This window comes from Squalius cephalus, assembly GCF_949319135.1.
Source record: "Squalius cephalus genome assembly, chromosome: 21".
Lineage (NCBI taxonomy): Eukaryota > Metazoa > Chordata > Actinopteri > Cypriniformes > Leuciscidae > Squalius > Squalius cephalus.
Window position 1 is genome coordinate 23,216,206 of NC_137142.1, and position 24,228 is coordinate 23,240,433.

The 24,228-nt window shown below is 36.8% G+C and overlaps 1 protein-coding gene and 1 long non-coding RNA gene across 3 annotated transcripts; one reads left to right on the forward strand and one right to left on the reverse strand.

The window, feature by feature from the left end:
* Positions 1–212: 212 nt before the first annotated feature.
* On the reverse strand, positions 213–23,195 carry oprm1 (opioid receptor, mu 1). 2 transcript variants are annotated; one of them, XM_079855982.1, is made up of 3 exons: positions 22,678–23,195; positions 3,498–3,859; positions 213–1,957 (listed from the first exon to the last, which is right to left on the reverse strand). In XM_079855982.1, the coding sequence occupies exons 1-3, from the start codon at positions 22,932–22,934 to the stop codon at positions 1,425–1,427; spliced, it is 1,152 nt and encodes a 383-aa protein (XP_079712108.1). In that variant the 5' UTR covers positions 22,935–23,195; the 3' UTR covers positions 213–1,424. The 2 variants fall into 2 exon arrangements, with proteins under 2 accessions (XP_079712108.1, XP_079712109.1); XM_079855983.1 differs by lacking the exon at positions 22,678–23,195 and adding an exon at positions 4,645–4,703.
* LOC307149591 lies at positions 5,207–9,170 on the forward strand. Its single transcript, XR_013819590.1, has 3 exons — positions 5,207–5,303; positions 8,230–8,331; positions 8,429–9,170. It is a non-coding gene; the product is annotated as an uncharacterized lncRNA (long non-coding RNA).
* Positions 23,196–24,228: the final 1,033 nt, after the last annotated feature.

Genomic DNA, 24,228 nt, shown 5'->3' on the forward strand with positions numbered 1-24,228 from the left:
CAGCTGGCATGAGTCTCAAACTAGATAAGAGATTCTGGTAATAACTGAAAACAGCTGCAGCAGTCTCATATTTTGTGTTTTCAAAGAGTTCTCTCCTTCTTGAACTAAAAAGAGTTTTGTTAAGTGAAATATGTCCATCCAAAGAGATTTTGATTCGAAAGAAAAAAAACAAAACAAGTAATACTGTAACTGAAAAGTTTAGTAACTCAAAAATGTGAGGTGTTATGATATAAGGCTCAGTAATTTGCAGGCAACAAAGGTCTATTTTCAATAGTGTAATGATGTACAGTATGAAGCACAGCTCACAAAGAAGTCACTTTCAAACCAAGTAGCTTTTTGTTGGTCAATGTCAGATTCCAGATCGTTTGGATTCTTTTTGAAATGACTGGATTTCGCGAAATTTCCACGAAAATTCGCCAAACTATGGTAAACGTGACTGTACTTTTAGAATTTTTAGACATATTCTGTTGTGAATTATTTATTTATAATGCTGCATATATAAAAACGTACAGAAACACCAGCACACAGATCTTCTATTTTACAGCATCAAACATTTTCAGACAGAAGGTCTTAGTGTGAGTGACAATCAGACAATTACATTGGACATTTACATTAGTACAAGAGATTTGCATCAGCGTACAAGCACAATACATTTGTCACCACCAAAGCATGAAAATTATGCATTGTTGTAAGAGGCGTTTCTTATTGTGTTCGGCTTTTCTATGAAGTCCATGGTAAATCAGAAAAACAGTGCCCACGTCACTTCCAGCAGTCATTTGATGATTCATTTCAATCACTCCAAAGGAATATAATTGAATCAGACAGCTTTACCAAATTGCTTTGTTGTCCATGAAAGCAGGTTAAAATTGCAATATGATTCAAGGGAAAGACACTGAATGCTGAACATTTTGAGAAAACATAATTTTATCTTACATAATTTACATTTTCTGTGAGCACAAGTGAATACATACTTTTTTCTTCTTTCTACAAATAAAGCAATGTTATCACTTATACAATAATTATTAACATTTAAATGTTAAAGGGGACTTAAGAGGCAACCATCAGAGAATATATATATATATATACACTTCTTGAATACTGGACCAATCTAACAGATACATCAGATGCATGGCTGTGAACATCACAGATAGTGAAATAAGCTCAGCTTATCGGGGTAATTTGGGGTCAATAATATAGTATTTATATCATATTTCACACCGATATCTACTTTAACAGTCTTTCTCCATACCAAAATTGTAAAACAGCTCTTTAGGGGAGGCCTAGCAAGATGCATAAAGAGGTTCAACCTACGGCAACTCCTATAGATGAGGGTGTTAGACACCTGTAGTGACCTGCGTGACCTCCGAGCTCATGTCAACACTGGGTTGGCAGTGGGACTCCAGTGATGACATCTCCAGGACTAGTCATACCTGCTGATTTGTCCTGTCAACCGTGTTGCCACTGGACTGGCCCTCACGCTGGGGGTTCCTGGTGCGCGTGGAGTTCTGCAGGTCCAGCACGGAGGGACTGGGAATGCAGAACTCCCTGAAACAACGCTTGAAGTTCTCATCCAGGAAGGCGTAGAGCACCGGATTGAGGCAGCTGTTGGTGTAGCCGAGAGCGATGCAGAAATGCCAGGTGACGGTCTGCAGGAGTGAGCTGGGAATGGTCACCAGGGCCTTGATGATCACAAAGATGTGGATCGGCGTCCAGCAGACGATGAAAACCGCCACCACCACCAGGACCATACGGGTGATGCGCCGTAGGTTGCGGTCCTTCTCCTTAGAGCCAGACAACATGCGCACGCTCTTCAGGCGGAGGATCATCAAGCCGTAACAGACGGTGATGATGAGGACGGGCATGATGAAGGCAAAGATGAAGACGCAGATCTTCAAGAGGTTCTCCCAGTACCAGGGAGGGTGGGGAAAGAGCAAATTGCAGTCAGTGACTGTAAACGCTGTGAAAATAATAATATACCTCAGTACAATAACACAGTGAGACATGTGAAAATCAATTAATTTGCAAAGATGACAGTTAAACCACTAGTCATTATTTCCTCAAGGCATTGTTTAGGGAGCCTCAGAGACACAGGATATTAAACCATCTTATGATTTTATCAACAAATGTCTAGGAGTGACATTAATCTAAAATTTTCTGCCTCACTTCTCTCGTGTCTGCAAAATTTGTGTCAACACAGTAACAAAACTGAACGTTTCCAGTATTGAGAAAACCGTCTTAAAGGAGAACTCCGGTCAATTTTAACATTGAGCTAATTTTTTTGTCAATTTGGAGTGCTGTCAATACAGAGAACAACGACAAAAATCGGTGTTGCCTACACCGTGTTATCCTCTTTTTAAAATTTGCACCCTGTTGACTTCAATGGGGCAATGTTTAAACCTGCTTTTAGCCTCTTAACATCCTTGATGTGTCATTACAAGTGCACAGGTCATGTGAGTGATTCCTTCAGAGTGAACACGAGTGAATCTGACTGCAGTAGATGTGAAAGAAATGGATAAAAATGATGTTATTTAAGCCAGCGCAAATACCTGTATTTACATCCTGTTTTCGGTTGAAGTCCAAAGTAGTCGATTGTCGAGTTCACGCGCATAGGTTTAGTTACCTATGATCACGCGCGTAAACTCGGCAATCGACTACTTTGGACTTCATTCTGAAGGAATCACTCACATGACCTGTGCACTTGTAATGACACATCAAGGATGTTAAGAGGCTAAAAGCAGGTTTAAATATTGCCCCATTGAAGTCAACAGGGTGCAAATTTTAAAAAGAGGATAACACGGTGTAGGCAACACCGATTTTTGTCGTTGTTCTCTGTATTGACAGCACTCCAAATTGACAAAAAAATTAGCTCAATGTTAAAATTGACCGGAGTTCTCCTTTAATGCATCAAGAGAATGCAGTGGTTCGCTCCTTGTGGTGCGCAACAGGTCTTGCAGACAGAATATAAAAACTGGCACTGTATGTTTATTTTTCTAAATATGATTATTATTGTTTTATAGAATACCATTATTAATTTATACTAAAAACAAAACTGTCTAATGACATTTGCATGACCAATTGGTAATGGTTCTTTGTTGACTTAGAAATGTTCATAACCAAACATTTACCCAACTGCCGCCAGTGTTGACTAGGTTTAAATTATTGTCATAGGTTTTTGTTGTAGGAAAGTCTGCATCTAATCAGATTATCGGAATTTTGTATTTTGGCACAACATCATCTTTCGCTTTGTGGAAACTAGTCAAAAGGCAATAGTTCATTTCAAAACATAAAAATTATTACATGTTTTTCATTGTAATTGGCCTAGAAGAGGAATAAAAACAAATAATGGCTTACTTCACCACAAAATGAAATTAATTCTATTATCAATTCACCCATATGTCTTGCTAAACCTGTGTGACTTTCTTGCTTCTGTGGAAAACAAAATAAGATATTTCTTCTCATTTTACATTGACTGTAGGAGAATGTGGTGGTAAACATACAACTGCCGTGGTATTCGGTAGTGGTGGAGGCCATGACCATGACAGGGAGACCAATGGCAGATGAAAGGATCCAGTTACACACGTTGACAATCTTGGCGTTTCTGGGGGTTCGGAAGTCCAGGGCTTTAACCGGGTGGCAAACAGCGATGTAGCGGTCGACACTCATAGTGGTGAGGGTAAAGATACTGGTGAACATGTTGTAGTAATCAATGGACATCACAATCTTGCACAGCAAGTCTCCAAAAGGCCATGTACCCATTAGGTAGTTCACACTCTGGAAGGGCAGAGTGCTTGTTGCCAAGGCATCTGCTAAAGCAAGATTGAAGATGTAGATGTTGGTCGCAGTTTTCATTTTGGTGTATCTGCAAAAGATAAAAATAGATCGGAAAACCAGTTTGAACAGGGCGAGTAATGGGTATGTGAAGGTACTATAGAAACGGGAAAAAAAACACCCCTTTCCACATATTGTATTATATATTATGATTTCAGTTACAATACACAATGTGCTTCAAGCCATTAAGTACGGTACCATGTGCATCTTGTAATGCAACTATGAGCTTCATTGAAATGTTAATTTAAGAGGCCAGATAACCACCATTATCTACACCATTATGCAAATGCACTCTCCACAATGCCACTGCAGTAATGTTTATGCAGACATATTTTACCAGCTTTTCAGCACTTTTTAAAAAAATCCAATTTAAAAATAGGAATATGTGCTGAGGTGTAGATATTTACGGCGATGTTGTTTTATGTATTACATCATATACTTGTCTATTCAGAAATACACAGGTTAAATTTTAACAGGATAAGTAATCCAAAGTCCTCTTGTAAAACATAGATGAGGGCCGACAAATGGAAAAGTACAATTACAAAAAGGGATGATTTAAACTTGAAGTTTAGGAACTTTCAGAATACTTTCTGTTTTTTTTCTGTACTTTAATTTCAAAAGAGATGGATGGATGGATGGATAGATCCATCTTTGGGTGCTCGAGCCCCTTCCCTTTTTCAAAATTAATCAAAAGTGCCCTTCTCAAACAAATATCAATGATAATATTGTGGCCAATAAAACAAAATGCATTTGATTATAATTAACATGGCAAGGTTTACAAAACTAAAGTAGCCTAAATTCACGTTTATTTTTTACGTTTCTGTCAGTCTGAGATGTCGTTGCTATGGATTGCGTCACTTGCGTCAAGTTGCGTGTCCAACTTTGTGTCGCACAACCGTCTATGCGCACAACTCGTGCCGCACTCCACTGTCTTACTTCGGTCTTGACTGACCATGACTGACGGGGTCAGTCTCCGTTTTCGAGGGTCTAAACACCGGAGTAGTGTGTGGACGGCAGGCATAACCGTAGCAAAAGTTATGCGTTTTAAAAGGAAATGCACTAATGTAAACGAAGGTATCCACAGTCTGCTCGGGAACCGATGCTCTCGAGCCAAATATGGTTCTGGCAGGAAAAAAAATAAACCAAACAATTTTTAAACTTTTTTTTTTCTATAATAAAAGGCTGTGTGTCGATTCAATTAAAAATCCACATATCACATATTTCGAAATATTACATAATTCATTGAAGCCTGTTTGTCATGTATAATACACCGACCAATCGTCATCTGGCACAATAAGTTCAAATTTCATTGGACAATGTGAAGTGGAGCGGTAATTTCCCGGTCATTTATAAATAAATCGTTTGAAAAGTACATGGACAGACGAATTTACATTTATGAAGCGACCTGAATCTGCGTCGTTGATAAATGTTAATTGACTACAAAGCACTGCACAGCACCAAAAGCAGCATTAATGGCAAGTATAGTATTCAAGTCACTTTGATACACCGTTTACCATTTGATGAAACTATCATAATTTGTTAAATGAAACCCAGGCCTATTATGTGAAGTGTAGGCTGACAACAACACACGAAATGGTCATGGTGACTTTATTATTTTAACATTTTTGATAATTTTGCAGCAATAGTACAGTACAACTGGTCAAAAATTTGCAATTTTTTTTAAAGAAGAAGTCCCTTATGCACATCAAGCCTGCATTTATTTGATCAAAAATACAAAATTATTACAATTTAAAATAACGGTTTTCTATTTTAATATACTTTAAAGGGTTAGTTCACCCAAAAATGAAAATTCTGTCAGTAATTACTCACCCTCATGTTGTTCCAACCCCGTAAGACCTTCGTTCATCTTTGTTCATCTTCGTTCAGCCTCAGGTTAGTTCACGTAGTGTTTTAGCGCAGCGCGTCTGTGTTGTACGTCACACACATCACACACATGACCAGCGTCGGCCAATAGTGAGCCTACGTGGTGACGTACAACACAGACGCGCTGCGCAAAAACACTACGTGAACTAACTCGAGGCCCAGAGATAAGGAAATGAATAGTGGAATAAAGTCGTTATTTTTGTTTGTTTTTTGCGCACAAAAAGTATTCTCGTTGCTTGATAAACTTAAGACTGAGCCACTGTAGTCACTTGGACTATATATTAACGATCTCCTTAATAACTTTTCTGGGCCAGCAAGTTTCAATCCCTTAGAAGCCTATGGAGGAGTGAGACAGCTCTCAGATTTAATCAAAAATATCTTAATTTGTGTTCCGAAGATGAACGAAGGTCTTACGGGGTTGGATCAACATGAGGTTGAGTAATTACTGACAGAATTTTCATTTTTGGGTGAACTAACCCTTTAAGAAAAAAAAAAAAACCTCTCTGCACGTCCCTTCCAAATACCTTTGGTGTAGAAAATGGAGGGTAATTTTCATGCTATTGTCTGATAGAGAACCTCATGAATAATTGAGCAACAGGGGGATCTTTCAATCGCTGAAAAAAATAAGATATTGATTTAAACAATAATTTAGTCTAGAATAATAAAAACTGAGTGCAAAGTGGTTGCCTGCATCAATCTAAATACATAAGCTTTTTGTGAGTAATGCATAATCAATGGATACTTGGCTCATTTCCATGAAATATATTGATATTTAGCACCTCTTTTCTGTCTTTAGGCCTCTGTTCCTTCCGTAATGGGGCGTTCTGAGACTGTATATCAAATCACATCCTTACTTTATCAAGAAATTGCAGATCTATCTGGTTTATTCCTTTAACTGGATTTAAGCATAATTTCTTGGGAATGCTGGGGACTTTTATTTAGAGACACTTATACAGCTGGTATTCTTTTGTAGTAAACTCTACATCCAGTCCAGATGAAAGAAAAACATACTTTAAAGACTATGTTCCTTACCGTCCTTCTGGGCAAGATAATAAGCAAGATGAGTCATGCGGCAATCTGGACTATGAAGATACACAATTTTTGATTTATTGCAATAGCAGCAGAGATGATAAATTAAGAGCATTTACACTATGTAAACTACCATCCCTGTAAAAACGATTATGGTTTGTCAGAGATCCAATGTTTGACTTTCACAGAAATATACACAAGTCAGGACACAGTCTAGTCCATCCAAATATATACAGTCAGTTCTAGAAATATAGCCAGTGTGTGGACCAAACGACATCTGCAAAAAACAGTTCCGCTTAGCTGGCTGTCACAGGCCAAACTGAAGAAAACACAAAAGGTCTCAAGCATGAATAAGGACAGGCTAAGCCTATTAAAAAAAAACAAAAAAAAAACTGTATCATGGTTTCCAAAAAAAATCTGCACAAATGTTTTCAACAGTGATAATAATAAGAAATGTTTCTTGAGCAACAAATCAGCATATTTAGACTAGTGATTTCTGAAGGATCATGTGACACTGAAGAATGGAGGAATGGCTGCTGAAAAAAAAACAGCTTTGCCATCACAGGAATAAATTATATTTTAAAATATTATAAGGCAAGGCAAGGCAAGGCAAGTTTATTTATATAGCACATTTCATACACAATGGCAATTCAAAGTGCTTTACATAGAAGAAATTAAAATAAGAAAAAGAAATAAGAATAATTAAAACAGGATAAATTAGAAGTCATTTATATTAAACTGTAATAATATTACTGTTTTAACTGTATTCAGATCAAATAAATGCAGCATTGGTGGGAATAAGAGACTTCTTTCAAAAGCAATAAATATCTTACAGACCTCAAACTTCTGAACGAAAGTCTATTTATATAAAAGAATGTTCACATTTATTTTTCTAAATTTTTTTTGCAACTTTGATCTTATTTTAATTGTTAAACTGAATTGTAAAAAGGCCATCATGACCAGTGTTGGGTAAGTTACTCTAAAAAAGTTATTTACTTCAACAGTGTAGTTAGATTACTGTACTAATTACTCTGTCTAAATAGTTTTGCATTACTCATTACTAATTACTTTCTAAATCCCATATCAACTTTGAACAGGCTGAACAATACCAGCCAATATCCTAATATCCATGCTAATAAGCAACTAGTTAATAGTGAGAACTGAACCCTAATCTAAAGTGTGGCCAAAAAATAAATTGAAAAAATTTAAATCAACTTTTGGGTTTGTCCATATTTGACCCAAACATGGGTTGAAACAACCCAGCACTTTTTGGAGTGTACAGTAATGCAATTATATCAGATGTAAATGTAATTAAATTACAGAAAAATTAAGAGCAATCCCTTTAATTTTTCAAGGGATTTTTTATTATTATTAATTACAGTAATTAAGTACTTATGCATTACACCCAACACTGATCATGATATTCTCTGTAACAGATAAAATTAAAATTAAAATTTAAAAAGCATTGAAAACAATTCTATTTTTCAGAATGTTTCAACAGCTGTAAAGCATTTGTGAAAATGCCTAGACACAACACCCTTCCCCACAGTGAGGTGGACGGATTCATTCATCACTAACTAGAAGTCTCATGTAAGGGTTTAGGCCAGCAGCCATTACTAATGATTAGTTTGTCATCCCAGGGCTCTTTGCACCAGACAAATGGTCACACCGTTTATTTTTCCCACAGGGCGCTGACTAATTATGAGGGCTGCATCTCAGGGACGCACTGCTCCTCTGTACTCCACATTAAAGACTTCAGAGGTGAAGTGCCAGACCTTTGAGTCTTTTCACTGAGTGGAGGAGCTGCTCTTTGGTGTTGTGAACATCACTTACTGGAAGGCAAGCACATTAAAAATGTATTTATCTTCCTTGCTGAATCAACACTGATGGTTAGCAGCATACAGTATATGTTGTGTTTTGGATGCTGGTGAGCAGTTTTTTTACAGCAAGATTACAGTACATCTATGTCCTCCCTGAAGCTTTGTAAATCAACCAAGGGAAGTTTACCAAGAGAATAAATGCATTTCGGACAACATGCCTGGCAACCAATACCTCTGATTAACCTAGAGGAAGGTGTGCAGTATTGCTTATGGAAAGAATTAGGACTGTCAGCCAACACCTCAGCAGAGTCCATAAGTTCAGAAAGGACATTGACCTGCTAACTCCGAGATGAAGACAGACACATGTCTTCTAGTTAACATGTTTTCTACAGAGAGCTGTCAAAAGTAACAATTATTCAAAAGTTAAAACAGGAATGTAATGTCTGTCGTTTACAAGGTGGTCTTTATTCATGTCAGTTTGCTTGAGTGAAGCCGAACTGATTTAAAATTTCTGAGAATAATTATTTTTTTCTCTGCCTCTGGCAGAGAAAAACTAGTGCAGAAACTGGCAGAAAAAACTAGTGCTCAATGATGAAACATGACAGGTGAAAATAGGGAAAACATCTTGTGAAAATAGGGCTTTTAAATACCCTGCTTGTGCACCTTCAGGCATTGATGGTAAGAATATTTGTGACAAGACAATCAATTTTCTTCTGTTACGGTTGTATTCTCAATAAATTACTTTTACTTTTAAAGAAAAATCTTTTAAAGAATACTGTTTAAAAATCAGAGATCATGTCTTTATGTTAAATAAAGAATAGGCTATTACTCTCAAAATTGTATGAAGAGAAACCATAATAGCGCCATTTCACTAACATTAGGCTGTTCTTTTGAACTTTCTATTCATCAAAGAATCCTGAAAAAAATGTATCACGGTTTCCTATAACATTAAAATATGAATGTTTTCAACACTGATAATAATAAGAAATGTTTCTTGAGCACAAATCAGCATATTAGAATGGTTTCTGAAGGATCAAATGACACTGAACACTGGAGTAATGATGCTGAAAATTCAGCTTTGCTGTCACAGGAATAATTTACATTTAGAAATATATTAAAATCAAAATGATGTACTTTAAATTGTAATAATATTTCACAATATTACTGTATTTTTGATCAAATAAATGCAGCCTTGGTGAGCATAAGAAACTTGTTTTAAAAACACAAGTTTATTTATTTAAATTAACATTCAAAAATCTATTTGTTTAAATACATTTTTGCATCTCTTACATTTTAACTGTAAAATATGAGAATTATTATTATTATTTTCATAAATTACAAATTAAAAGCTTAATTTTTAAAGGATACCATTTAAAACTGAGGGTCATGTCTTTAAATAAACAATACTGTTAAATTTGAATGATGACAATCCATAATAGATTAACATTAACCGCCATTTTAAAGAAGACAATGAACTTGAAGGAAGAGTGTAGTAACCAGGCAAATCAGGTTTTGTTGTGAAAAAACCAAGGACTACTTGTTGCTAGGGAACACCAGAACATGTGCAGATTTCTTATACCATCTACCTTTGTGCAATCTGCTCATAGATATGGACATAATGCTATGTTAAATTACATTAAGAAAATACTTGGAACAAATTAACTTTATGGTGTATGTGAATTAGATGCTGCATTAAAATAATTAAAATATAATTGCCATAACTAGGCCATTTTGCGTCACAAAAAAAGGATGATGACTCAAAATATTCAAAGCTTTGAAATTACATGTTGGTTTTCATTGGTTATTTGATTTGATAGAATGAAGGCTATATGAAAAAAAAAATCTAAATTTAAATACCCAATGCACAGCTGTCAATCCAAATGACAAGCTTTTAAAATGAGCACCAGCAAACTTTTTCATCTTTAAAAGCAAGAAAAGAAGAAAATGGGATAGAAACAGATGAATCACTCAAAGGCTTCTTTTCTCTTTTTTCATGATGCGCTTCTGATTTCAAAGCCTCCCGAATGGCTGAGGAAAATATGATAATGTAACCAAACTAATCTGAATGAGTCATGCATGAATTGCCTATGCTGATTTAAAACTTATTAAAGGTGACGTTTACATTTAATATGTCAGACATGGTCTACCTAAGGCTCGGTTGCAAGGCTGCGGTCCAGTCCAGCGGCTGGAGTCCCAGCAACAACCAGTCAGCTTGTCCTTATGTTTCTATGCCAATTAGGTGGATGTCAAGTACAGTCTTGTTATCTGTCAGGTTCATTAAAAAGAATAAGGGTATGGTTGAAAAATAGCACTTTTCAAGTCAATCTATGGCTATGAGATGCTGAAATGTCTCCAGGAATCTGCTTAGGCTATGAACAACAATTTTCATTTACTATATTCTCTGTTGCTACTGTCCACCTGCACTTGCTCTTTAGGTGGCAAAACCAGTGATGTGAGTATTAAAAGACAAAAAATAACCCTGATAAAACATGACAATGCCAAAGACATCGAATTAGAAGTCAAAATAATAAAGCAATATTTCTCTAACCATTCCATTATTATTCATTTCACCATATCAGCCAAGGCAAGCACTGTGGTTTTATCTGACACTGAATAATGTTCTTTCAATGATTCTGCAGTGCAAAGCAGTTTGGTCTGTCTCTTGCATCCCTACAAATATTCTCATTTAGTCCATTCACACAGCAGCACAACAGTTCCATTCCAATGTCACGCAAGATTGGTCAACAGAGCTCTATATCCTCCTGTGAACATCCGTTCCACATTGAGTCTCTGTGTTTTGTGCACACTGACTGCACTTTGTAGATTATTGACAGTAATAGTAAAAACTAAAAGCCTAACATAAGACATAGTGCCAGATTTATTAACAGTTTGCGTAGTGGTGCACGATATATCGGCCGCCGATATAGCCTAATATCGTCCGATATGGTCATTTTTTTTACACATCGGTATCGTTCCGATGTCAAAATAGGGCCGATGTGAACAGGCTGATAATCATTCCTGTGTATTTGACGTGTGAAGTTGAAGATGAAGTTGACGATGCTGACTCGCAATCTTCGCAGTAGTAAACGCGCCTGAGAGAAATGCACATTTCATATGGATGACATAAGCAGAGAGTCTGTTTTCTTTCGTTTTGAATTGTTCTGTTTAAAACTGGACATTTCAAGCTTGCTATATATGTCTCAGGTCTGTGAGGCAAGTAGGCTACCTTATACGCTGAGTTTTGGTTCATTTATGAGACAAGCTCCAGGTTCACGCGCCGGCGCCTCCGTGTCGTGATTAAATATTTTCTACTATATTTACTTCTTATATATTAAATCCAGGCAACTGGTTGATGAAACATTGATTAAAATTAAGATACAATTAATACAAAACGAAATTAAATTTAAAGACAGGCTTTGTGCTTTCTGTTTGAGGTCTCTGTGAAAGTTTTAAAGCAATCTTTTAGTGCCGCTTTCAGAGCGCTCATGTCGGTAACGGAGAACTGTCCCATTCGTAACATTGTTTTTATTTGTGTGAAATAAATTTCTAAATAAATGCAACTTATAGTCCAGTGCGACTTATATATGTTTTTTCCTCTTCATGACGCATTTTTTGACTGATCGTTTTTTGACTCGTAGATATTCGAATACATTGCTTGATATTTGATACCCGTTCAAATTAGATTTTTCTCCAAAGTGACAGCCCTAGTATCAGGCAGAATGTAGTTATATGGTCGTAACAGGAATTGTAAAGAAAAGTCGTCTTGCCAAACAGTCCAGTTTGGCTCAATCCATATATTTGGCGACAGTAGAAATTAAGCTAACGTCCTTCGGGCTATGCACGTACACTTCCAGGCCGGGTCAGTATACAGTATCGATCGGCTGCAGCTTGCTTTTACTCTAAAGTCTTGATGTATTGTCACCCTAATAAAAAAAAAAAAAAAAAACAGCATATGTGGAGGTGGAAAACCATCTTTCTTGAGTGATAAGAAGAGTTTCGTTTCACTATTGAATGGATGAAAAGCACGCTTACAATTAAAATATCCACTGTAGCTGCAGCCCAACTTTATTCTAGCCTACACGTAGCACGTACACGTAGCAAGTGTTCAGCGTGTGTTGACGTGAACCATGGACATAACTGAAAGTTTATGCACTGGGATTTTGTTGGGATTCACTTAATATATCAGAGATTGCTGAGGTTTGTTTATAAATATCTGGGAAATTTCGGGATGTTTCTTAATGTTTCTTAATGTTTCTTAATGACAGAGGTTAGGTACACAATCGTTGAACTAGGCTGGAGGCGTAAATTCAACAGCACAGTTTTTCAGCACATGTCAATCTCACCATTTAACCCAATGAGCATGTTAAAACTCTCAGACATTGACATTGCCTATTCATTGCCCTTTCATCCTTATTCATAGTGTGAATTCAGGACACACTTGTATCCTTTATAAAAAATAATTTTTATATAATTATTTATTTTTTCTTCTGAAAATCTGATGACATATTTTGCACACAGGTATATGTGCCCAATATCACACAGCCCAATATCAGTCATTTCTGAAAATAAATTACAAAAGTTAAAAAAAAAAATTGTTTTGGAAAATAGCTCTTTATTTGATTATCATAAAAATGTGTTTTCTATACAGAGATATCGACATCGGTAAATATCGGTATCGGCCGTAACAGCAATATTAATATCGGTTATCGGTATCGGCCACAATTTTCACATCGGTGCATCACTAAGTTTGCGCCATGTAGCACAAATTCTCTTTTAGCGTTACAATTGCCAGGATTTACTTAAGACACGCAGGGAAAAATCAGCGATGAAAAGGCGTGGACACAGTTGTTTTTGCGGCTGACTTTATTGCATATCCATTTGTTGGAATTTCATTCATCAATATCTTCTGCCACTTTTTGACCCTGTTTACATATATTATATACTTAGAATATAGGTAACTTATATACCCTGTATACTTATATGAAGATTGTTTGGTCGACCGGATCAGAAGACAAAGGAGACACACAAGTTTATTAGCTAACAATTTTTGGTTCCCAGAACGTTTTTTTTTTTAAGGTTTGTTTTCAATTAGCCAGGAAAGCTCTCTTAACGGAAATAGAACGTTAGTTTTTAGTTTGTATAATGTTATTCTAACATTACTTTAACATTTCTAACGTTGCTCTTACGTTATTATAACGTTTCACTAATTGTGCAGTTTAGCGGGCCAGCCAAATACGCTTAACCTTATTAGCTTAAAGATTATATGGGCAAAGGAACTATGGGCAAAAATAACCACCCTGCAAGTTATTTTATGGTTTCAGAATAATAACCATTATAGAATGTTCTGTATAAGTTGTTTTAAGGTTATTTAAAAATAATCACCTTACAATGTTCTGGGAATGTTCTTTTATGGTTGCACAATAATAACCTAAAAATAACCATTATTTTTTCAGACCTTTCGATCTAATGGACAAAATAAGCGTGTGCAATTTATATATGATCATTCCCAGAGACGAAGGAAAAACATACAGAGAGCATCAGCTTTCGTTTCTGCTCTAATAGCCGCAAGAGAACTCCGAATGCTGTGAATGAGTGCTTGCTACGTTTTTCATCTTCAAACCAAACTTGGGTGTTCAGACGACGAAGTTAAATCCCCTCTGGCTAGCGCTCTTCCCATAATGTTTACTCATTAAGTCAGTAGAGGCGGAGAGTAGGTGGTCTTTTGTGGCTGTTCGAACACATTCAACCATATGAGCATCTACACTACTAACCTGGTATTAAGGCCCTGTTTACACCTGATATTACAGTTTTTCTGAATTGCTAAAATACATTTCTTGAAACCATCACTCACTTTCTCAAAACCTTAAACATTGTTAAATATTGTACTAAATATTGTATAGTATTGAATGTCTGTATACTTGCACTTGCATACTGTGAAAATACAGTGACCCATCTGCAAAAGCCAAAAAGTTTACAGTAAAATACTCTAAATGAAAAGCATGTTACAGTCATTTAGAATAGTTGTGCAACTGCAGAATCAAGGTCATTGAGAGAGATTGATTCTGCTTCAGTATCACGTCTTCATGTCGGGTCCGGCCTGAGGACTTTGTCCACATCGCAGACAATGTCGTCTCTGCAGGCAAAGGGAAAAACCCTAAAGCCAGATCCAGCCTCGACAACATTCTCCACACCTTGCTCTTTCTCGTCGTCCTCCTCCTTGTTTACCACCTCTTACGCACATACTTTTCCTCCTCTCCCTCTTATATTGTTTCCATCCATTGTTGGTATCAACATTCAGTGCAACATTTTGAGTCAATTTTGGGACTCTGAATTGACTTGTATTATGTACAGTTGGTTTGACCACATAATTAGAAAAACACTCACCTAAAGGATTATTAGGAACACCTGTTCAATTTCTCATTAAAGGAGAACTCCGGTCAATTTTAACATTGAGCTCATTTTTTTGTCAATTTGGAGTGCTGTCATTACAGAGAACAACGACAAAAATCGGTGTTGCCTACACCGTGTTATCCTCTTTTTAAAATTTGCACCCTGTTGACTTCAGTGGGGCAATATTTAAACCTGCTTTTAGCCTCTTAACATCCTTGATGTGTCATTACAAGTGCACAGGTCATGTGAGTGATTCCTTCAGAGTGAACACGAGTGAATCTGACTGCAGTAGATGTGAAAGAAATGGATAAAAATGATGTTATTTAAGCCAGCGCAAATACCTGTATTTACATCCTGTTTTCGGTTGAAGTCCAAAGTAGTCGATTGTCGAGTTCACGCGCGTGATCATAGGTAACTAAACCTATGCGCGTGTAAACGACGACAACTGTGTTGTAGTTGTGTTTAACCTTTGCCTGCCTGTGTTTAGCGTTTTGAAACTTAAGTGTATCACAGTGCGAAATGTGTTTTACTGAGTGAAAATGTGTTTAGAGTTTTAACTACCTGAACTTGTGTAATGTTTTACAGAAAGAGTGATTTATTCGACCAACTGCTTTAGGCTATTGAGAATTTGGTTCAGAGAATGGGGTTTAGTGTTTTAGCATTTCAGAAAAACTGTAAGATGTGTTTTGGTCAATGCTGAAGTGGACAATGCTAAATGTAGGTATAAACAGGTTCTAAAACGTTTTGAGCTTGTCCACTTTCAACCACATCCAGAGTCGAAAAAGCATTTGACCCGATTTGCTTTCGTAGTGTAGACGTCCATGTGGTTAGGGATACAAACCAGATACCTAAGTTTGGTTTGAAGATGAAAAAACGTACCAAGCACATTGTTCTATCACCATTCCTGATTTCTAACACACACTCGGCGTGGTCTTGTGGCTATCAGAGCAGAAACGAAAGCAACTGCTCTTTGTATGATTTCCACTTGTTTTCTCTGGTCGAGTTCATATGTAAATTGTGTGAGCTTATTTCGTCCCTCCCCTCGAAGAAATCAGGACAGAAGTGGTTGAAAGTGCAAAAGACAAAAGAGGGTGTAAACAGGTATGATCTCCCTGATCTACTTGTGATCCGATCGACCAAAACGCATCTTAATAACAGGTGTAAACGGGGCCTAAAGCAATCTGGTCGAACTCTTTTCAACTACCTCTGGGTCACACACACAGCAGGGAACAGACTATTGGTAATGTAAAACTGGTTTGTTGAAAAGCAGAGGAGACGAAGAGCGGGAAGAGACCAGGCGATGAAGATTGTAGATGGTGACTTAGCTAGCTGCAGATTGATGTGGAGTTTCTGTGTAGATGGTGAGGAAAGATGAGTAGTCTGTATGTCGCTGAGCATAGACGACACCAGGGCTGCGTTCCAGTCCAAAATTGTCATGCCCTTCACTCGCTAAATTCCCACCGTCTCGTTCACTCGGATGTACGTCATTGCTTTCGTTGCATGAGTACCCACTACTGGCGGAACCTTGGCAATAGGCTGAATTGGAACGTGCTAAGCCCTTGATCACTTAGAATCCACTATGGGGTTGATTTATTATTTATTTTTTTCCCTTACAAAATTGTTTAATGCAGCATTCTATATGTATATAGGTGTGTTTGAGTTGTTTAATTTTTTATTTTAAATAATTAATATCATAGAGTTGTTTATGGTGGGGTAAATTAAACGCAATATGCATTGACGTCACAATCGTGTTGCATTGGTATATGGAGCTGCCTTAAGTGTACATATGAAGTAGACTCGCTCCCTCGGTCAAAATCGAGGGATCGAGGGTCTGTCCATATAAACTTCCCTCGTCCACTTCACAAAATGGAAAGCACTTCAAAATGGCGGCAGGGATTCCCCCCGATGGGAAATGCTTAGGAAAGTTTGCAAGCGCGTGTCTAAAAGTGGACTGGAAAGGACTGAAGTCATGTCTCATGACCAAGATGGAGAAGAAAGTGACTGAAGATATAGGGTGTGATAATGAGGGTGATGGTTTTCAGGTGTGGGTGATAGAAGCACCTATTTATTCTATCTAAGATACAAACAAGACCAGAGGGGGAAAAAGAAAAGAAAAATACAAATATATATTTTTTGTCTTGTGTGACAAAAACATTACTGGGGGTGGGTTGGATACAACCTCTCGAAACAATTTCCTTCCAGACAGGAGCTCTTTTTACACAAATGATATAATGGATCATAAGAACCATTAGGATTGCACAAGGATCAATAAACATTTGTGGCTAGGCTACTGTACCTTTTGTTAGCTCAGTATACATCATGGGTATATTTACCTGAACATTCTGAAGCCGGGTTCAAAATGCTATAAAGTGAAAAGGGTGCAAAAAGCCAGGGCTGGATTGAGTAAAGCTGTGAAACCTGAAGACATTAATCAGTCAAATTAGAGCTCAGTATAAACTAAATAAGCCCTCGTTTGATTGTCTCTGTAATGGCGAATGCAATGTGATTTTTACTTTTATCATAATAATTGAATGTTTCAGGTTCATTTGGCACAAATCAAGGGGAAAATATGCAGAGATAAGGGAGGGATATCAGCAAGCTTTTGATAAATAAAACAAATGAGAGAAACTGTGGTCAGTATTGATTTTTTTGCCTCATCTCTTGTGTACTTTCCTGTGGAACAGTAGTAAAAACAAGAACAGCTTTTAACCTTTCCTCAAGATGTGTATGAGAAACTAATCCAAAATGAATTGATATGTACAAATGTTTACTCTAATTCAGGTATCCTTTTGCCTACAGATATATAATTGATGAATGTTTTCCATTTATTTCTCATTTGTTTGTAGCTGCAGGACACATGTAAAGGATGCGGTTATTCCCAGAGCCGAATTGTTGTAAACAATCGCATAAGCTTCTCCATCACAACAAGAAGCTTATGTTATTTGAACTCACAGCATTTACCTTCAGCACTTGAAACTAATTTTCCGCACAGCTGTGACTGTTTATCACTTGCAAGAATGTCTGAACACTGGATGCTCAACAGGTTAAAACAAAATGCAATGCATTAAAAAGGCTTCTGGCCATTTACTTCTAAGGTTCAATTTTCACATTGTCATAAAATGGAGACGCAAGTTAAAATGTCAAGCAGACTGATTTAGAACACATTTTACAACCAGGATTACATACCTGTTTTTATTTATCATTTTGACACCACAAGAAAAACAATTTAAAAGACAAAGTTTTTCTAATGAACATCTATGCTTTGTATCAAGGGAATTCTGAGGAAATTATAAATAAGAGGGAAAAAAAACCATAAATGAGTGCTGTAGTGTAAGGGGGTTGGTTTTGGTACAAGTGTGACACCAAATTTGCAGAGGCAGGACTTGCAAGAAGTGCCTTTGATCTTGACTTTTGATCTTTTTGTAAGTAGTCCGTTCCGGTGTGTTTTAGACAGTGATCTGAAATTGAGATATTTGAATTCTGCAATACTAGCAACCACTTATAAACAAACTAGAGTGTACATATTTACTATTTATTTAGTGAATATGTACACTTAGTATTAAAAAAGTTAGATTCTATTTACATTGATAGTGGTAGATGTTTGCACCAAGTATAAATAGCAAGAAGTAGCATCTTTACACTAAGTGCAAATGGAAGTGACAAGTACAATTTTTACTAAAGGTGAAACATCTGAGCAGTGGTGAGGGGAGTGGGATATTTATACTGCCTCATATTTTTTTGTATTTCATTTTGTTTACAACTACAAGCACCACTTTTCATTCCATGGACAAAACCTCAGTTTGGAACCTTATTGTCACCATGAAATCAAAATTCTCTGACGTGCTTTTCGGCATGAGGGCGGGACAACCTGTCACTCACATGAGATCACAGCAATAGAAAACCACAACCATCCAATTCACAATGGACAAAATCAAGTCCCGCCCTACAGTTTTTCTTGTTCAAAAAGCCGTTTCACTCGGATATATGTCACATAAGGGAAGAAAAGTCTATCATAACTTTGGTTTCATGCTGACTTTAAAGTCACCATGAAATCAAAATTGACAATTCTTGATTGTTTTTTTATTTTTAGAATATTTCAGTATTTATTATAAATGATTTATCCGTGCACATCAATTTTTATTTATTTATTCATATGCCCTTGTAATCTGTAATCTAAATGACTTCCTCTTCCTCTCGCAACAACATCTCTTCTCTGATGATGTGTTTACTGCCGTGAGGGCGATACAACCTGTCACTCACATGAGATCACAGCAATAGTAAACCACAACCATCCAATGATCCAATCAATTCTTGATGGACAAAATCAAGTCTCGTCCCAATTAAGTATCTTGTACAAGAAGCCGGATCACTCGGATATCAATTCATTCTCACTTCCAACTCGTCACATATCGCTTTGTCAGGACCCCCCAGCGTCACTTTTTAACTTTCAGGGTACCTCTTTAGCATAATCTATCAGTATTTCATTGCTTTCAATGAGAAACTTTTGGCATCATACATCATGTTCTGAGGCCAAATTATTGATTTGTGTGAGGAACAGACTAAAAAACTATCAGCTTCTCCATCCGCCGTCAAGCTCCATTGCACACCCATCCAAAAATTGTCAGCTTTGATTGTGAAATGCCATTGTGTGTTTGTCACTAATTGCGCCATGCTAATGTTTGGGTGTATATTTTGAATGAGATATGACTGAGTGCATGCGTTCACGGAGCGGGATCATTTTCAAGGACTAAAACCTTAATGCTGCCTTCACATCCTATTGGAAATGTCCTAATTCCCACTTCTGAAGTTGTGATTATGAGAAGAACAGGAATCATGGAGGACTCCAGGTTTATTCTTGCCTATTTATTGGGAAACTCTTTTTAAAGTCTGTGTGAACTGGAAGTTGCAACTGACTTTACTTCAGTGTTTTGATGTATTTCCTCCTCTCCATCTCTTGCTCGTAGCAAACTGACGTTTGGAGGGGAGTGGCTAAGAATATTCAACCCAAGCCGTCAAACTGATGTCATAAGAGAGAGGGAACGCCATTCCATTGATTTTGATTAAAGTTTACCACGACAAACCATTTTTTCTGTGTATTCACTTGCTCGGGTTAATTGTTCACCACAAGACTAATAATGTGCACTATCAAAGTAAATAGTGTCAATTTTGATTTCAAGACGACTTTAAAGCCAAAATCATATTTAGCGTTCCATTCATTGACTAGCATAAACATTCACAGACCAAGCTATCTATATTGTTCTGGAATTTGAGTCAAATATAGGCTATCGCTGTGGATAAAACAATAGGCTTTAAACAATTATTCATATAAATATGCACTACTTTGCATACGATGTAGCTGTGGTGGAAAAAAAAGAATAAACAATAGCAGTCACAGCAGCATTCATTCTCCTCTCCGCCATGTTTAAAATTTAAGGCACGCCCAACTAAGGAACTTGAATATCAGAATTATCCCTCGAGCTTCCCAGTGGTAAATATGACTTGAGAGAGCGTTCATGTCCAATTTTTAATTATGTGAAGGCAGCATAAGTTCTACTCTGTTTTTCATATAAAGATATCTTGGAATGCAATACGAGTTGTTTGTAATATTTTATACTGTTTTTTTTTTATCAGTTTATCAGTGCAATCAATACCTGTAGCCTACTTATATTTGCCTGTTATGTGTTTTATATCGTTGAGAAGAGGGTAGGTTTAGGGTAGAAGTGGAGTTATAAACATATTTATAAAATTATTTCCTCTATTACAAATGCAAAGAAACAAATGCATCTTGATTTGACACATAAGGCAAACAACTGAAAGCCATGGATGTCGAAAATGAAGCCAAAAAAAAAAAGTGACGCCAAAGGGTCCTGACAAAGCATAAATATGTGAAGAGTTTGGAGTGACTTCTGTTTCATGCCAACTTAAAGGGATAGTTCAGCCCAAAACATAAAAATTCTGTCATCATTTGCTCAACCACGTCATTACAAATGTGTATGACTTTTCTTTGTGGAACACAAAATATATACTGTATATATATATATATATATATATATATACATTTTTTTAAGTGTTTTTTTCCCCCTATACAATAAAACTTAGTTGGATCCAGTGTTGTTTAGGACTCAACTGACTTTCAGTGAATGGTCAGAAACAGTTCTTGAAAATATTTTATATTGTGTTCCACAGAAGAAAGAAAGTCAAACAGGTTTAGAACAACATGAGGATTAGTACATTTCTTCATTTTTGGGTGAATTATCCTATTAAAGAAAAGAGAATTGCTAGACCCGTTCCTAAGGTCTTTAGATAACTGCGTGAGAGGAAACCTGCTATGCACCTTTAAATCGACTTACAATGTCATTACTCAATATTTTTTATTTCTCCCAAGGCTGATTTTATTACCACATGATGGGGTCAATAAACCAATCCCTGACTGTAATCGGCTCATTACTCACAGAAGTAGATTGCACCTACTGAGCTATATCTTTCTTTTGCTTCCCACTGTAGGCAGCTGCCTCTAAAACTCTGACTGGTTGCTCATAAACTCTCGGAAAGCACTGAGGCTCCACAAAGCAAAGAAAATCAAGTGACCTTACACAGGGGTCAATGCTTTAGCAATTAAAAACAAATCGACCGATTCCTGTATGTCTTTACGCTCCATATGCCTTATATATCTGCTGACCAAATATTATTCTGTTTAAGAAGGATATAAAAGTTGTATTCAACGTCTTATACATAGCATATCTGAATTAAGTATGTGTGGATGATCTGAAATACAGTGCCACCTATTTAATCAATTCAAAGACAAACAAGTCCTCACCCTTCTCATTGAAATTCATTCACTATCTGTTTAATTACTGTATTGATTGCATCCATCCCTTATGCCCAATACTGTGATCCTAGGTTTATAGGATCAGGTCAGATGTGTTTGCCATGTATGGTTAGATGAGGCAAGTCACAGAAACCGGTTCTGAATCATCTTAGCAGTTTACAGCTGTGAATTGTAGGTGCATGTATTTGGGGAAACAGCATGGGCATGTATCTATCTATCTATCTATCTATCTATCTATCTATCTATCTATCTATCTATCTATCTATCTATCTATCTATCTATTAAAGCCATTCACTTTCTGCTGCATTTTAATGGATTATTCATGTGAAGCATCCGCCCAGTTTTGTTCCATTTGCTTGCTCTTACATAAAAAAATGAACGTTACTTCATACACGTGATAGAAAAGTATGAGTACTTAACAATATTAAGTGCCAACTCAATGTGAATGACACGTAATGTGTTGTTCTCTCTTACACGCTGACAGAAACGCGTACGCACTCAATGATCTGTTTCATCAGTGGATATGAAATAGCCTATGCTAGTGCTGAGCCGAGAAGCATTAATATTTTACAAATGAGAACCACGCATATTTTATATAAAACATGAAGTATGGCAAGAGATTATTTAATTGTATTATTGACAGGCCGTTTTTGTGACTGAATGACTGATATCAACATAACAGGCAGTTATGTTTCTGTAAAGTAATGCAATGAACAATGAACGTTAATGGCAGGAAAAACACTATCACCATCTCTTTCAACAGGTTCTCTTTGAAATTAACAAGAAGCATAGTTTTTAAAGCAACTATTTATCCCTTAAATGTGCTATTCAGGTGAAGCCAGATGTATTTATGCATCGGCAACAGGTAAAGCAATTTACCTACATGTAATACCTTACCTTATAATAACATACATGACGAGGACGTTGCCCACTAGTCCCAACACACACACTATAGAATATAACGTAGTGATGATGATCGCCACTATAAGAGGAGTTGCGCTTTTGTCCAGCTCAGCCGTCCTGTCACATCTGGAGCTGTTCATGTTCACGAGACTGGAGCTGTTGCTGAAGTTTCGGCAGAATACGCTGCTATTCGACATGGCTGGGTTAGAAAGCGCATAGAGAAAGTCCGAAATGTTGCCAGAGGTTTCCATGGCAAATGCTGTACGGGTGAGATTCGCCCAAGTTCTTTACGCGCGCGCGATTTATCAGTCACGTTCTCTGATATCGATACCTGTCCGACTTCAAAATCCTCGGAGCCTCAACTCTCAACCGTTCTACTGAGGCAGTCTGCTGCAAGTGTACCTAACAGTCCCTTTTGTTTATGACTCTATGTTAAATCTATCACCGCTGTTCTTACATTACCCTCGTGAAATTGTATCGAGCGTCGCTCATAGCGCGTATTCGCATTTTATTCAACAAAATGACGTCACATATATATTCACATGACTAGAGGCTTTTCAGCAGTCGCTGACGGCTTTCCAATGATTCCAGCACTTCACTTTCTCATCGGTGAAGCTGTATGAATTTACAATCGCTCTCTGCATCTGCATCTGCATTTCCAGCTGGGTTTACGGCTTAATGCAACATTTACAGGATGCGAATTATAGGAGAGTTTGAATTAGGATTTAACTATAAAAAAGGAAGTGAAAACAAATGGTTGAGGTCCTAAAAATACATATTATTTTATGAGAATATTCCGTTCAACAAAGTTAAACAAAGCTCATATTTTCACCTGGAGATAAACAGAAAATCTGTGGTAACCATGGCAACAGTAGAAGCTTGAGAATTATTTTTGTTATCTTCAGCATGGAACATTGAAAAAACTATATTGCAATATACCTGTATTGTCATTATTTATCACTTAATTATAGATTTAAATATCATTATAACAACACTTATAGTCTCCTTACATCAGTGTTGCACATTTTACACTAAATATGAATTAATAACTACTGATTTGGCTTTTGTTTTTGTTGTTTTTCTAGTGCAAAATTTAGGGAAATGTTTATTTGCTTTTTTGATGCCTAGATTTAAGGTACTAGTGCAAAAAATGCCCGTGCAAAATCAGTTTTTGTGTGTGTTTTTAGTAATTGTTGGTTTGGTGTGTGCTCATTGTTACAATTACACAGCAAAAGTTCAGTGACATTTTTATTTGTGTATGGTAAAAAGCACACAGTGAACTCCGAGAAAACGCTATGCTTGAGCAAACAGTTTGTGAATGGGCAACTACAAATGATGCCCGTGAAAGAGACTGTGAACGCATTGAATAGGATATGTTTAGTTGGTGAATAGCATAGGCTACTATTACACAGTAGCGATAGCATTGAGCGCACCAGAATGAAATATAATATTCAGAAGTAAACAGCATAGCTGACTTACAGATTCAGTTTACATCCACAAATGAATAAGCACGTCGATTCAGGGAGCAGTGCAAAGTGCCCGTGC